Source organism: Glandiceps talaboti, chromosome 3 (assembly GCF_964340395.1).
Source record: "Glandiceps talaboti chromosome 3, keGlaTala1.1, whole genome shotgun sequence".
NCBI lineage: Eukaryota > Metazoa > Hemichordata > Enteropneusta > Spengelidae > Glandiceps > Glandiceps talaboti.
The window spans coordinates 28,172,877-28,190,879 of record NC_135551.1 but is presented as its reverse complement, the minus strand read 5'-3'; the positions used below and the strand labels follow the sequence as shown (position 1 = coordinate 28,190,879).

Genomic DNA, 18,003 nt, shown 5'->3' with positions numbered 1-18,003 from the left:
TAGTACAAATTTCACTTTGACTACAAACATGTTATAGTACAAATTTCACTTTGACGACAGACATGCTATAGTACAAATTTCACTTTGACTACAAACATGCTATAGTACAGATTTCACTTTGACGACAGACATGTTATAGTACAAATTTCACTTTGACGACAGACATGTTATAGTACAAATTTCACTTTGACTACAAACATGTTATAGTACAAATTTCACTTTGACGACAGACATGCTATAGTACAAATTTCACTTTGACGACAGACATGCTATAGTACAAATTTCACTTTGACTACAAACATGTTATAGTACAAATTTCACTTTGACGACAGACATGTTATAGTACAAATTTCACTTTGACGACAGACATGCTATAGTACAAATTTCACTTTGACTACAAACATGCTATAGTACAGATTTCACTTTGACGACAGACATGTTATAGTACAAATTTCACTTTGACTACAAACATGTTATAGTACAAATTTCACTTTGACGACAGACATGTTATAGTACAAATTTCACTTTGACTACAAACATGCTATAGTACAGATTTCACTTTGACAACATGCTATAGTACAGATTTCACTTTGACGACAGACATGTTATAGTACAAATTTCACTTTGACGACAGACATGTTATAGTACAAATTTCACTTTGACTACAAACATGCTATAGTACAAATTTCACTTTGACAACATGCTATAGTACAGATTTCACTTTGACGACAGACATGTTATAGTACAAATTTCACTTTGACGACAGACATGCTATAGTACAAATTTCACTTTGACAACATGTAATAGTACAAATTTCACTTTGACGACAGAGACATGCTATAGTACAAATTTCACTTTGACGACAGTGACATGTTATAATACATTTGAAAGAAAACATGCAGATTCATTTGTGGGTCATCTAAAATGAATACTAATATTGAAGCGTATCAGCTTAAGAGACTGAAAGATTCATAAAGGTCAGAGCTGTGCGCCTTTGTATCACTACAGAGCGCACGTTATTGAGAATATATGAGACGTTATATTTCAATATATAAATAAGACGTTACAGCATTCGAAAAACAGTTATAGTTGCATTACATTTACAATAGATCAAAAGTTATGACCGAATCAGATGACTTATTATATGATAGGAGTCAGTTTAATAGACTAAAGAACGGAATTTATGTGATAGCAACAGTTCGGATTTTTCAGTTGGATGCATGAACATGACATTTTCAGCATCAACATCGAAGGCATATCGTGACATTGTACAAGTGAATGGCATTACTAAACAGCTGTACTTTATTTTCTATAATTATTCAGATATTAACTATTATTTAGAGGACAGAGACAGAGAGGGAGACAGACAGCCGGACAGACAGATGGGCGGACGGACGGACGGACTGACAGACAGACAGACAGACAGACAGACAGACAGACAGACAGACAGACAGACAGACAGACAGACAGACAGACAGACAGACAGACAGACAGACAGACAACGTGAAAGCGAGCGGATGAAGTAGAAATGTGAGGAGTTAATTGCAATGGGAAAGAAACAAAAAGACATACAATTATTCAGACGTAAGTCCTTGGAGAGACACAGAGGTGGGTGTAGACAGTCTGACAAAGACTCCGAGATAGACAGACAGTTTTAGAACAACCCACGTTGTTAATTTGAAATGTACCACAATATTCACATTATCGTTTCAGTGAGTCCCTTAGCGGATATATAATGGTTATACTCTCGTTGCAATGATGAGGTTAATCGAGTTATGGATACCCATACATTTCCCCTGGTGATGATAATAATAACGATTTGTACTAGTCATACGGATAACATCACATACATGACCAGAAGAGACATTTAGAATGCTCTATCATCAAAATTTTCAATCTTTTCAATTTGATGACAAGGATAATAAAGATAAATGGTTTTGACTTGAAAGATCAGCATTGTTCCAAACAGCTATTTATCTTCAGTAAATTAATGTAGTTTCCAATGAAATGTCTTTTTAGGGGACTTAGAACACGAGCATGGACATGCGTAATGCTGTTTTTTTATTTGTCCAAGACATTATCAATTTATACTTTTTTGGTTCATGGCCTCATTTCCAGATGAAGACGGCTGTCATTGCCTATCACTCGTCGAAATACTTCAAGTATCTGACATTTTTATTGTACTCATGATGGTAAAATTAACCTTTTAAATTTCATGAGAACTCAACAATAAATGAAATGATTCTATGTAGGTTGAACTGTGTGGTATTAGCCATTTCTTGTGAAGTTTAAACTTTGCAATTTCCAACACAACCAACTCTTGGAAAGCTGTACCTGAAGCTTCCGTCCTCTCTCAGTCTGCATGCTGTTGAAGTCCTTAGTGAGAGAACGAAAAGCCTCAGGTACAGCTTTCCAAGAGTTGGTTGTGTTGGAAATTGAAAAGTTTAAACTTCACAAGAAATAAATGAAATTATTTGAACATGACGAACGTTACAGCTTAAGCAGAATGTTCGCCAGAATACTGCACGTAAAATGTACAGTTAATGATCTAAGTCGATCATTTGGGCAGTTGAGGCCGTTGTTTTACTCACTAGACAAGAGAGCTCTTTTATTGCTGAACACAGCAGGATTGTGATTGAAGAGATTGAAGAGAGGTTTTTTTTATGTTCATTCAGCTTTTGAAACTTCCCCCAATAACAACCATGCTGTCAGTAAAAGTGTAAGTTGCTATTTACCAAGTAAAACAACAATCTAAACTTGAAGAATGATCAACTTTGATCATAAATGTATATGCTACATAATATAGTCTTCTGGCTAACACTGCCTGTTTTAGATGTAAATATATGCTATATTGTCATATCAGACACTGGCCTTGTGTACAAACATTTGAAATTGTCATATCAGACACTGGCCTCGTGTACAAATATTTATAGTTGTCATATTGGACACTGGCATTGTGTACAAACATATACAATTGTCATATCAGACACTGACGTTGTGTACAAATATTTGTAGTTGTCATATCAGACACTGGCCTTGTGTACAAACATTTACAGTTGTCAGGTCAGACACTGACGTTGTGTACAAATATTTATAGTTGTCATATTGGACACTGGCCTTGTGTACAAACATTTGTGGTTGTCACTGGCCTTGTACAAACATTTACAGTTGTCATATCAGACACTGGCCTTGTACAAACATTTACAGTTGTCATATCAGACACTGACCTTGTGTACAAATATTTATAGTTGTCATATTGGACACTGGCCTTGTGTACAAACATTTGTGGTTGTCACTGGCCTTGTGTACAAATATTTGTAGTTGTCATATCAGACACTGGCCTTGTGTACAGTTTTCATATCAGACACTGGCCTTGTGTACAGTTTTCATATCAGACACTGGTCTTATGTACAGTTGTCATATCAGACACTGACCTTGTGTACAAACATTTACAGTTGTCATATCAGACACTGACCTTGTGTACAAACATTTACAGTTGTCATATCAGACAATGGCCTTGTGTACAAACATTTACAGTTGTCATATCAGACAATGGCCTTGTGTACAAAAATTTAAAATTGTCATTTTCAGACACTTGAAAAGCTACAGTCATACAAACAAATTAGATCTTTGTATGGATAAGTACGTGATAAATGATAGGCGACAGGTGATAAGTCAGACCGTAATCAGATGAATAAATAATTAAACATTTGAAATGCATTGAAAGTATTGATATCGTGTTTGCTGTATCTTAATTTTTGATGAATTCTTAGGGTTTCTGAAACCGAACGATGGTAAATTAAAATCTTTCTTTTTTTAATAATATAATTCATAACAGTTCTTGCATTTCGTTATAAACACTATGTTGTTGCTATGTATTGCCTTTCAGATATAAAGTATGTTACACTCTACATCTTAGTATTGTCACACATGAGTACTATTCCATACACCTGCGACTGTAAGCAGTATAAACTTTCAAAGGGTAGTTTTCCCCACAATATGGCAGCCGGAATTACGGGTATTGGATGTGGGGTGGGAGCGTTTATATGAGACGTCAATAAATGTGTGCGTAATGTTGAATTATTATTGCACCAAAAAATATGAAATCAACCGAATAAGTTAGATGGTAGGTTATTATAATATGTTATATTAGTTATTGCGTAAAATCTTCAACTGTACAATTTATTTCACAAATGTCCATTTTCATTTGTAGGAACCAATATTACACAATCCAAGCCATTGATGTAAAATGGTTTGCTCCCGTCAGAACTGATGTACACGTATATACCTCAAAGTGAACATTTTAAGAGCACACATACATTCTAATTTCACGATGATTTGCTCGTAACTTCTAAACAAAGTCATAAATACTACTTCAACGGCGATTTGCTATACCGGAAATTGTCTGCAACGTTTGCTATAAAGGAAATCAATAACACGTCCAGTTCTCTACAACTCAGCTGGCTTTTACTAGTGCGATTACATCGTCATCAAAGTTCAACTTGTAAAATATATATGAGTGCACATAATGATGTTCCTAGTATAGAGACTACTGATTCCTATAGGACCATATCTTCTTTGTTTCCCTCCTGTGCACTCTGGGGGGGGGGGGGGGTGGTATTAATATTCTAAGCCTCTCTCGGTCCAACTAGCGAATACAATTTGGTTTAGAATACGGACATAGTAAACTTTGGGGAAAATGTTTGTTTCCCATAACATGACATAAAACAATATGATAGGTAAGTCGGGATTCTATTTTCTTTTACATTTTATTTTTTAAATTACTTCTACACAAAGACAAAATACTCGTTGGACACAATACTTCCGTAACAATTAATGAGGTGTAAAAGAAGTAAATGAAGACAATTATGTGATTCAGAAGTAGACAAACACAATATGTAGACTGTGCTGTTATAGGCTGAAATGACATCGTTTCTCTCTGGAATGTGATTTTCAAAAAGTAACTAAAGATACTTTGGCAAGAAAATGTACAGGGAAATAGCAGTATGCTATCATTATTTTACATTTTTGCATGTAACAAATGTTTGCGGCTTAAAGTTGGGTCGATCGGATTATCGGAAACTCTATTTTTTATTTGGACTTACATTACGATATGGTGTGTGTTGCAAACTTAAGCACCTAGTCATGGCGTTCTGCTCCATAACAACATTCTTTTGGAAGACTTGTAACCACGTGACTTTTCATTCATATGACGTCAGTGGTATTCAACTATTATTATCATTATAACAGTAATTATATAACCGTTACGTCTTTAGTGTGTATTAAAGGTTTATCATACGAGATGTAATTGTTGTCATCATATAAAGGATTGAGAAACAATGCATGAAGTGGACAATACATGATAAATTAGTGTCAATTTCTGATTATTACAATCGTTTAGGATCTATTTTGTCAGATAAAAGAATGGCGGTTTAAAATAAATGAAATAATGAAATAACATTTTATTTCGAATTGGAAGGGTTTACTTCTTGGGAGGACATACATACATACATACATACATACATACATACATACATACATACATACATACATACATACATACATCGATACACACATACATACATACATACATACATACATACATACATACACACATACAGGGACATAGACAGAGATACGAGAGAGAGAGAGAGAGAGAGAGAGAGAGAGAGAGAGAGAGAGAGAGTAAGCGTGTATGTGTATGTTTGTGTGTAGTCCTTATCAATTGTGTGAGTATATATAATTCTTATCAATTATAAGGGCGACATGGGGTTGAGGAAGATCAACAATTACTTATTTCATATGAATATTTCTCAATGACTAATAATAATAACAATGAAAACCCTTTTCCTTTTTTCTCAAAATAATTTAGTTGAATGTTATTGTGATGCCGTTTATTTCTTATACTGACAGGAGATCATCTTCAATTGTTGTTCTTTCAGAACGAGAAGATACAGATTATGACAACGGCCGTTCGTATTGATCAGGTAGGCTCCACTGGAATACACTGTGTGAAGACCATGTCTGACTTTACACTGTGTGAAGACCATGTCTGACTTTACACTGTGTGAAGACCATGTCTGACTTTACACTGTGTGAAGACCATGTCTGACTTTACATTGTGTGAAGACCATGTCTGACTCGTCTGACTTTACACTGTGTGAAGACCATGTCTGACTTTACACTGTGTGAAGACCATGTCTGACTTTACACTGTGTGAAGACCGTGTCTGACTTTACACTGTGTGAAGACCGTGTCTGACTCGTCTGACTTTACACTGTGTGAAGACCATGTCTGACTTTACACTGTGAAGACCATGTCTGACTTTACATTGTGTGAAGACCATGCGACTTTACACTGTGAAGACCATGTCTGACTCGTCTGACTTTACACTGTGTGAAGACCATGTCTGACTTTACACTGTGTGAAGACCATGTCTGACTTCACACTGTGTGAAGACCATGTCTGACTTTACACTGTGAAGACCATGTCTGACTTTACACTGTGTGAAGACCATGTCTGACTTTACACTGTGTGAAAACCATTTCTGACTCGTCTGACTTTAAACTATGTGAAGACCTTGTCTGACTTTACACTGTGTGAATACCATGTCTGACTTTACACTGTGAAGACCATGTCTGACTTTACACTGTGAAAACCTTGTCTGACTCGTCTGACTACAAAAATCACACAATGTAACAATCTACTGACAAATAATCGTATCTCATGTAAAGAAAAATGTAGTAACAGTAAAGATATGTACATGGTTTTCATCTCATATTGTAGCATGTTATAACGAAGGAATTCGAGTGACCTTCAAAATCACAGTTAAAGTGGCCATATGAATGATAGCTGGGTATTTATTTTGGATTTACCTTAAAATAATAAAAATGTATGAAATGTACGTACAATAGCAACCTTTTGCAATTTACTGCACTACAAAGACGAACTGTGTATATACTGTGTTTCACCACAGACAACTAACTAGTGTTAGTTGTCTGAGGATTCACATTGTTTTTGTCAAGTAGACAAATAAAGTATAGTTGTTTTATTAATTAAAAATGCAAAATAAATATCCAATTCTCATCCATGTGGCCAATTCAAAAAATAAATCAATTGGAAATATGCGATATTTCTGTAAACTTTATGGTCAATTTCTTTACTCATCTTATACGACTGAAAGTCAATCACTGGCCTTGAAACTTGTGTAGAAATCGATCGGCATTCATCACAACGCGGTCCGTAGGGGATGGAAACCATCGATGCACTTCGTTCAAGTTGTCTATTATTAATCAAATCGTTGTATGACTTGATTGTTAACGAGAGTGACAAAGATAGTACAATCAGTAATACTGATGTAAAGCACTTTCTACACTCATTTTATAGCAATGCATTCATATCAAAAGGAAAAGTATACTGTTTCAATTGGTTTATTTACAAGCCAAGCATGTGGCATTTCTAATGTGGCCAATTAGCAAATGAAGCAGTACACTTTTACACTTGATATTGATGCTATAAACGATTATGGTACATACAGAAAACATTTTACTTTGGTGTTATGGGTTGTAGCAATATTCGTGCGTTCATATACCAAAGAAAAATCTCCGGATATTCATATTCATGTGAATCTTTTCAAATCAAAACATCTCAAAACCGATCCAATGGAGTTGAAGCTTTCTTAAAATTGTTTTTTGAGTGGACGTGTGTAAATGATGTCACACACACACACACACACACACACACACACACACACACACACACACACACACACACACATCTAGCTTTACAGAAAAAATATTAGTAGACGACGCGATGTTTGCTAGTTTTTTTCAACAGATTTTGCGCCGTTCTAGGTATCATTCTTTATGCATGCAAAGAGGGCAAGTCCCTCTCACCCACAGCATGGTAGCTGAAGTGTTGGGTGTATAACCACATGTGAACGGGGTTAATATGCTGCACATCATGAAACAGCTTCTGAGGCTTCACGCTCTCACTGGGCACATTCACAGAAGGTTATCTATTATCGAAATACAACGATTTCAAACTGAATTGCGCCGTGGCATACTTAATTAAAGTCTTCGCTGTTGGAAAGTTAATTTCCTTTTTGGTGTGGTACATTTCATTTTCATCACTGCATTTCATGAAACATACTGGGAAGGAAACGTACAACGTTCCACAGATTAGGATGGAGATACTAGAAAGGAAACATAGAACGTTCCATAGATTAGAAATGAGATTTAAATATCACTCAGGGTGCAACAGACACATGACACATGGGATTATTCTAAAGTGACATTTGATCTTCGACTTTAAATTAGGAAAAAACAAGGAAGTAAATGCAATAGGGAGGATTTATAGAATAAGGGGGATTTGTAAAAAAACTGATAAAAGGTAAAGTGCATCATACTAAAGTGCGTGTATGTGTTTCCTATCTATGACCCATATGTCACTCTAAACAGCATTTCACACACGCTGTCGTTCACAGTGCTTTGATTGTGTAGATTGAAACTTATGACGATTTACGGAGGCGAAAATGGTCGCTCTCAAATTTGTTAATGGTAAAATGGTGACTTGATGAAAATAGAACACAGCGGCCGTTCTTTTCATATATACTTATTAAGATAAAGTGTACACGGTCCAACAAAGTTACAAATAGGTGACGTTTGAAGTAACCCTTCTAAGAGCTAAATCGATATCATCACTACTGATAGTATAGTTCTTTTCATAACATGATATGACGTCAGCAGACAGTAAACATTGCAGCTATCGCGCTCTAAGTTATACCACAGGGGACTGCACACACAGACCACAGGGGACTGCACACACAGCAAAATGTTTATCCTACCTCTATAACCACAATGGTTCACCTTTTCGCCAAAGTTTTTGAACCTTTTCTATCTGTCTATTTTTTAGAGTGCTTTTTTAACGTTTGTCTTGTGCACTATGTAAATGTTGTGTGTTTTTATAGTATATGGGAGTGTATCCTGCAATAAAGTTATAATAAAAAAAAAAAAAAGATCTATTCCCCTTTAGCGGGGTTGTTCAATACCATCATTTATAGTAGAAGCAAGTTTAATCAAAATACATGTATTTAAAAGCTGTCCACTCTTCGTAGAGATTAGTTCACTGTACTACTTGTAGCCTACCTGCTTTTTTGGAACACTAATAAGCTTGACTCTCCAGCTCATCAGACGTCTTTGGGGATCACTAAATGCCAAATTCTTGAATCATTTTGACATCGTTATAGTCTACAGAAGTGTTTCAATAGTAACAATACTATGTCAAATTTGTTAGATGAAGTTCAGAAGAAAACGCCCCAAGCCGATCATTCGATCGTTATCAATGCAAAATGCACGCATGTCCAACAGCGTGCCCACCACGACAAACAGCGTACTATAATGTAAATGTAGTAAGTAATGAGTTATTTTAAAACAGATCCTGAAATAAAAATAAAAACAGAAATTTCGAGCTACGGTTCATTTTCAATGTTTACAAGACCGTATCGTCGTTCGAAATGCGTAGTTGCAACTTGAAATAAATTACCGATGCAAAGTCTGGCATGGCTCATGGCTGGTGTGGTATGGAGTTGACAAAATCTTTTATTAACGTCAAATTCGCAGTTTGATCGGCTGAAACAACTGTTTATGGAATATATACCTATTCAGAAGAGATGTGTAGGCTTTTTAAAATTACAATGGCATCAAATACGGCCTTCCGCGGAAATGTTGAACACAATACATGGAAGTGTTTTTTTTCTTCTAAATTTACCAAAACACCTACCCGTAGGCGGACGGCAAGAATTTAAACGATGGCACGTTAAACATATACTATGATGAAAACAACCAGAATCCTTGGCAATACAAAACTAATATTGCAATTTCCGATCTGTGCATCTGAGAAAAATATGAGTAAGTGTTATAAGTTAGCATTTATACAATAAATACAGACTGTCGAAAAGATACACGTTCAAAGTTCGAAACAAAAATAAATCATCAGAGATAAAAAACCACTGATCCTTGCTTACTACGCGTACGTCAGGGAATGAATTATTTGTTTATAACCCGTACGAGAAAATTTGTTGAATTTCCTCAGACATTTTCCGGAGAAGTGTAAGTGCTCAGCTGCAACCGCCTGCAGTGTGATCCCCGCTTATGTTAAATGTTTACACGTAAAAAAAGAAGACTAATAAAGAGAATGGAGAAACTTCATTGCAATGAGAGGAATACCTGTCTGGACTTCAAAACCCCGTACATTATCTGATTGCACAATTTGATACAATGTCTCTTGACGAAGACACAGAAACAAACTGCGGTCACAGTGTATAGTGCTTAGAGCTTATGATGAGTGATCGTCATTCTAAAATAAACTGACAAAACCAGCGGGAAATTACGGCAGCGGATTTGGCTGTGTTGCCTATTACATGTGCACAATTGTATTCAATCGATCATAAGCCGAAATAATTTGATTCTCCTCTTTTTCTGCAGTCTTGGAATGATTATAGGTTGTCATGGTCACCAGATCACTATGGCGGAATCACTCAAATTCATTTGCCGGTCGACATGATTTGGTATCCCAGGTTGTCACTCGAAAATAGGTAAGGTGAAGTATGTGAATTCTTGTTATTCCTGCCAAACGCCTTAGAGGATCTTTCTGAATGATTTTTCGGTTGCCATGGTTACCATATAAGTACGGGGGACCTCGTCAAAATATCAATGACATGATTTGGTAATCTCATTTATTTGAAATAGGAGAAAGTATGAAGATTTATGCTACTGTTGAAAAGGTCACAGTGTGTAACTTCATAGTCTAGATTGATCTATTGAACTATACTGATTTATTCCAAAAACAGTTAGTATGATATAGTTCTCAATACAAATTTGTGGATGGCATAAATATGGCATCATTTATAAGTTAACAACAACAACAACAACAACAACAACAACAATAATAGTAGTTTCTTTGACTGAAATAATGTTGGCCTATATGCAAAAAATACAGAAAATTTAAAACATATATTTCCATTCACCATAGTGTATATAGTGCATATATAATTTATATAGTGTGTACACATATATATATTGACCTTGTTTGAAAATGCTTTATTTCTTTACTTCTGAACAAAAATTTCACATTACTTTATAAACGATGCTTCTAGCATTCGTCCGCCTGCCTTCCCCTCTATCCACACATTTGTCCATCCATCCATTTGTCTACCCATCTATCCATCCATCCATCCATCCAACGGATCAATCCATCCACACCCCCACCCCAAACCATCCACACTGCCTACCTAAACGCGACCCCTTATCTATGCTACCGACATACCTACCCCTATCTGTGCTACCTATCTACCTACATCTAGTATGATACCTACCTACCCCTAACTATGCTACCTACCTACCTACCCCTATCTATGCTACCTATCTACCTAACCCTTATCTGTGCTACCTCCCTATATACCAACCTACCTACCCTTATCTATGCTACCTACCTACCTACCTACCTACATACCTACCTACCCCCATCTTTACTACATACCTACATACCTACCTACCAATCTACCTACCTACCCCTATCTATGCTACCTACCTATCTACATACCCTTATCTATGCTACCTACCTACCTACCTACCATATCTATGATACCTACCTACCTACCTACCTACCTACCTACCTACCTACCTACATTCGTGATGATCCAATGATACCACATGTAGTTCTCTGGTCTGATCTACAATTTGTGAAGCAGTTTAGTTGTGTATGATAAAAGATTATATTTCATTAAATTATATATATATATATATATATATATATATATATATATATATATATATATATATATATATATATATATATATATATATATATATTTTAATCTTTAGAGAGTGTCATTTACTTATGTGTTCGTGCAACTAGCATAGTTGACATATTAATATCGCTTTTATTCATTGCAGTGCAGAGGGTAATTTTGAACTTCAAGATCACCAGCATATGTTGGTTTATCATAGTGGTCTGATTCAATGGATTCCTAAAGCCATTGTTAGAACGACGTGTCAAATCGACGTTCGTTTCTTTCCATTTGATGAGCAAAAGTGTCTGATTATCTTCAGTCTCCGAGACTATGACAGGAGACACGTGTTTCTACATTCGATGTACAGGTACATTCAGATAGGAACCTATTGGCATGCTAATTGGATTAACGACGAATGGACTATGATATCCAGTGAAGTTGAAGAGATCAACGAAGATGCCTATATTTATATACTACACACGCTAGTGTTACGCCGAAAACCGCTTTTCTTTATCATAAATCTGATAGCACCGAGTGTTTTGCTGTCTGTTCTAACCATTTTAGTGTTCGCACTCCCACCGGATAGTGGTGAGAAAGTTACACTGTCCATCTCAGTTCTTCTGGCGATGATGATTTTCAAACTTATGGTAGCGGATATTGTTCCACCTACGTCATCAGATATTGCACTTATTGACCAATGTTTGCTCTTTAACGCGACTCTTGTTGTCATGTCAACATTTTTTACCGTCCTCGTTCTTAACATCCATCACCGTTTGGCTGTTACTCACGAAATGCCAGCCTGGGTCAGAAAATTCTTCATCGAATTTCTTCCCCGTTTTATATGTATCAATAAACCCCGTACCAAGACCATGAGGAGGAGTGCATCCGAGATATCATCATTTTCAAAACTTTTCCAACAAGCGAGGAGAACTGCCATGAGAGAAAAGTCTACGAAGGAGGATGGGCAAGATGGCGAGATGATAAATATGAACAGTGCAGGGAATTTCGCATCTTTACGAAAAGAAATGATGAAGATGGCAGAAAGTTCAAATTTCATATCTGAACACCTGAAAAAAGAAGACGCAGACAATAAGGTAAGTTGTTGCCATGGAAATAAGAACAAGGCCACTAATTTTTCGCAATATATTTGTCATTTCATAAATCGACTTTACAGAAAATGACTATTATTGGCAAATGCTAGTTAGAATTCTACCACTTTCAAATGTTTTGACGTAACCAACGCGCGAGAAAATGCTTTATTAAAGTGCAGTGGATGGAGAAGCTATCACATGTTATGGAGCGATAACATGGTATAAGTGTAGTGGAGAAGTTGTCACTAACATTCACATTAAACTTTTAACAGTCATAGCGTATTTAATAGTATGGATTAATATCAATAATATGACCAGTAAGTCATTAATTTATCATTATAATTATTCAATGACGTCACAATTTGACTTGAAATACACGCCATAGTAATTAATCAATACTTGGTGAATGTTGGCATTGCTGTGTAGGACGTATTCTAATTAAACAAGTTTGGGAAAATATGCAGTGTCCGAGGACTACAGCCTAATAGGGAAAGAATAGAAAAGAAAAAACTTACATGATTTAACCTCTGTAAAAAAATTCTTTTTTTGCTGTGACTCTTTGGCAAAATACTTTTGGACCCAAATTATAGAAACATTCATTGTTGACTATAATGTTACTTGTTATAAAAAAAAATGACTCTAATACGCGCCAAAAAGCATGAGTTTAAACAAAAGAATAGCACCAGAAAATATTCAAGTGAGGTGTCAACTGAGGATGTCACGAATGCAGTCTGCTAAAACAAACAAACAAACAAACAAACAAACAAACAACAATTTCTTCTTAAATTTCTTATGCAAAAAACCGGGCATCACAGTTCAAGATACACTTCAATTACCCTTGAATGATTTGGCGGTTATTTTTTAAAGTAACCGATAGAAAAAATATGTCCGTGATTTCTTGAAGTTGTTTCGAGTTTAATCAGTTACATTGTATAACCTTATAACATATTTCCAACACGTTCGTTTACCGAAATACATTACCTGCATATGTGTATTTTATTCATCTAGACAGTTGCCATGGTCATGCGCCAAAGTTAACTTCCTCAGCCGAGTGATCTTTACTCCTACATCCGTATTTAAATAAGTTGCCATAGTAACCAGTGACTTAATATGTCACACTTATTGTCAAGGGAGCCTAATTGGTCAAAAGTCCATATAGAATTACATTGTTAGGTGAGGTGTAGGAAAACTACTCCATCTCACAGACTATCAATTGAACCAGATATGTAGGCCCAAATAATGATGGATGAAGTCAGGCCAGCTTGTTTTTCTAACAAAATTGATCATGTTTCATGATCGTCCCGAATATCACTGAGTTAGCTTAAAAGTACAAAATATATTTCAAACAGAAGATCAAAGAAAGTATTTATTAATTGAAAGAAAGATATGATATATTGATTCTATTCAAAGTATTATCACGCCTTACAATATTGGACTTGATTGGTATGTTATAATTTCAAAATAGTAGGAGAGAAGCTAGAAAAGAGTCGTATATAAACTAATCAAATCTAGCCACTCAGATAACTAGTATACGATGGTCATCGATTAACAGCTGATGTTCTCATAAAGAAGAAAATAAATCGAGAGGAAAACCAAATAAATAAATATTGTAAAGTCTCATGTATGAAAGAGTTGGCATATATTACAGTGTGGAATTCTTTTGGAGAAGAAACTGTTTGTATTTATTTATTTATTTATTTATTTATTTATTTATTTATTTATTTATTTATTGGCTAAATGGCTTCTGGGTGGAATAGCACGTATTTCGTTGGGCAACTATTCCAAAGTTTCGCATCAACAACCTTAACTGACGAGTGACCAACAAACATATTTCTGTACTTTGGTGTATGAAGATCGATATCTCTGTTCTATTTTCGTCTGGTTTCATGGCTATGGCTAAATAAGAGAACTTATTACTGAAGTGTGACAGGAGTGCATTGTGGAGTGCATCATGGAAAAATACGCCTACTTTAAATTCACAATGTGTAAAAATATCAAGAATGCCTCATTTTTTTGAAAAGGTGGGGTGTGTGTGTGTGTGTGTGTTCATCATATACTAGTAAGCCTGTCATGACATGAGCAATATTCTTTTGTACCAGCAAGATATATCAATGTGTTCAATGTTTTATACGTGCTTCCACAGGTGACAGCAGGCATGTAATTGATTGATTGAGCGATCGATTTATTGCTTGATTATTTGATTGAATGATTGATCAATTCAATGATCAATTTTGTGGTTAAATAAAACTTATTTTTATGTCTCATGTTATAGATCAATTGACTGATTTTTGTGATGATATTTTTACCTTCTTTCCGTGGCTAGTTTTCTCTTCAGCTGTATACAATTCTCTCTTTATTGACTAAATAAGGACATCTTCTCCTCTTATCTAAATTAAAACACCCCTAATCTTATAATTACCAAGGCATCGGTTACAAGACCAATGTGCTTTATCTCTTATCTACTGGGAGATTATCACACCAAACAAACCCTCAGTCATGTACATACTAGTTTGTACATGGTCGAGGGTTTGTTTGGTGTGATAATCTGCATGTTATATCATATCACATCAGATAGCGTCATACATGTATAACTTCATACCATACGATACCATATATATGTATCGTAACCATATCATGAACTACATCATATATCTTATATTGTATCGTATTTTACTGTTTTGCACCGTATCATGCCATGTCGTATTGTACTATATATCTATTCATATATATCATATGATATAGTAAAACATATGTCATATCACATCATACACACACACATATATATTATATCATATTACGTCATATCATCTCATATCATATCATATCATTTCATATCATATGAAATATCTCAAATCATGTCGTGTATGTCAGATCACATCACATCACATCATATGGCATCATATCATGTCACATATCATTTCACATCATACCATATCATGTCATATCATATCACGTTATCAAATCATATTGCATCATTATCATATTCCTCATATATCTTTAGATATTAGAAACTCACTATTTGATTTGAAACGTCTCTCCAAAAAAAAAAACAGAAATAGAAAATTCGTAAAACAACCTTTCAATGTTTTGATTAACATAACCGTCTGAAATAATAAGAGTAGCTGCCAATATATCAGAATTTCCAGACTAACTCGTTCCCTCATAAAATCTCATTTGTACAAATGTATATAAAAGGTTTACCATGTATAACTTTCTTTAAAGTAAGTGAGTCGTGGTGGATGGAAACGAATAACAACAAAAATCGAATTGAACGAGATAAAAAATACACCACGAATCTCGAAACACCATTTATTCATTAACTTGACTGATTGTCATCCTGTGTAACCGGTTTATAAAAAATACAGTAGAAACATATCGTGTTTACAGGAAGTAAACTACTCCCTGTCCATCAGTCTCAGTGTGTAATATTTCCATTTAAAGAGCCACTACGTTTTCCGGGAAAAGGAAAGGAACGCTCGTTAGGACACCTTTTAGTACGAACGACAAGACAAGACCCGACTACAGCGATGCGGTCCCACGAGACTTGTACTTCCAATCTCAGATATCAAATACAGGCAGTACAATCGTATTGACTCATCACTGATGAAGAGTTACTATTCGATTACGTCAGCATCTGCGCACACACCTGCTCACAATGCAAGATGGTGGGCTAGTCATGCAAAGATTTAGAATAACGCAATACTACAAAGGAAACCAAGCTATACGCAATCTAAGATATACATTTGCTAAAACTGTTGTAGATATAACCTATTAATGGTTGTTGATATAATTACACTCAAAGTAGGGTGGTATTTCTGATAGCACGTTTCCTCAAGTACCTCATTTAGTGTAACTTTACACGTCCTGATTACAGGGTTATTATATCTACATGATTCAATGCACCGCTGTCATCCACTTGTGTAATCTGCCATATGCAAACAACATTTTGTTTGATAGCATGTTGTCCGCATCGTCGCAAACCACAGCTTCTTTTACGGCACCGTCCAAAACGCGCCGTCAAAGTTATTTCGCAGTATGGCGGAAGAAATAACAGCTCTGGTTTGCGAGAGTGGTTGTCCGTAGTAGTAGGGATATGACAATATGGTGAATATAGCAAATTTGAATAAATACCATAGTACGTTTTTTGAGGCGATCTATTTAGAGTTGATATTAACGGTTACATCTTTGAACTCGACACAACCCTCAAACCAAAATCATATTGACAAAATTGTCGTTTTGGGTTAATTTTTGACAAATTGGTCTTAAATTTTGACTAATATAACAGGAGAGTAGTCTGTTGTTGCATAAAATGACAATTGTAATTTTTTAAATTCATAAAAATGTGGATAAAACGGCGGCAGCGTGATCTTTACTGTTCGTCCAAAAAAATAAACCCGTTTTAATTCAACTCAAAATGAATGAAAATATTACGAACCAAGTACATTTTCTTGAAAAAATGAGAAAGAATTTATAAACTGAAACGTAATTCCACTATGTACTAAAGAAGTTGGCATTATGCGTATGTATTTTATTCAGATAAATTTTGTGCGTGGCAAAAAGTTTGTCTCAAAAAATGGCGGGGGAAAAAACGGATACGGAGGACGTTAATTCCGCTATTTTTTCTTTCCACTTCAGCTGACAGAAGAATGGCGTTATGTTGCCGTCGTACTGGATAGGATGTTACTATGGATATATCTAGTTGGTTACTGTGCAGCTACGTGTGCTATCATTCTCAACGCACCATTGGCTAGAGGATTAGGATCGGAATCACAACAGCCAGATCAAGATATGGAGTACGATTCATATTGAAAAGAAACCTAAACGATTCATGAATGCATTCTGAATCTATTTCGGACCCTGAACACCATTTGTGATGTAGCTGATACGAAATTTGTAAACGATGTACAGAATTCTGTGTACTTCTTGTTTTGTACTTTTTACTGTTACACTGACGACTCGAACTACTGGTTAGTCTAGTATATCTTATCTATCTTTTACCTGCCAATATGTTGCTAGTGTTTTTTTTATTTGACATGTACGAGATTAGCGATCCTCTATCAGTGTTGATCTTGAAAAGTTTTAGTTTATCTTGTCCTACACAGTATTAAATTAACCATTGAC

At 35.4% G+C, this 18,003-nt stretch overlaps 1 protein-coding gene across 1 annotated transcript in view; it reads left to right on the top strand.

The window, feature by feature from the left end:
* LOC144453958 (neuronal acetylcholine receptor subunit beta-4-like) overlaps window positions 1-17,778 on the top strand; it is a 27,781-nt gene extending 10,003 nt beyond the window's left edge. Inside the window, exons 3-6 of the mRNA XM_078145330.1 lie at window positions 5,943-5,987; window positions 10,485-10,594; window positions 11,955-12,885; window positions 17,518-17,778. Of these exons, the coding sequence (XP_078001456.1) occupies window positions 5,943-5,987; window positions 10,485-10,594; window positions 11,955-12,885; window positions 17,518-17,691 (1,260 nt within the window). The 3' untranslated portion in view covers window positions 17,692-17,778. The remainder of the gene's footprint in view (window positions 1-5,942; window positions 5,988-10,484; window positions 10,595-11,954; window positions 12,886-17,517) is intronic.
* The last annotated feature ends 225 nt before the right edge of the window (window positions 17,779-18,003 follow it).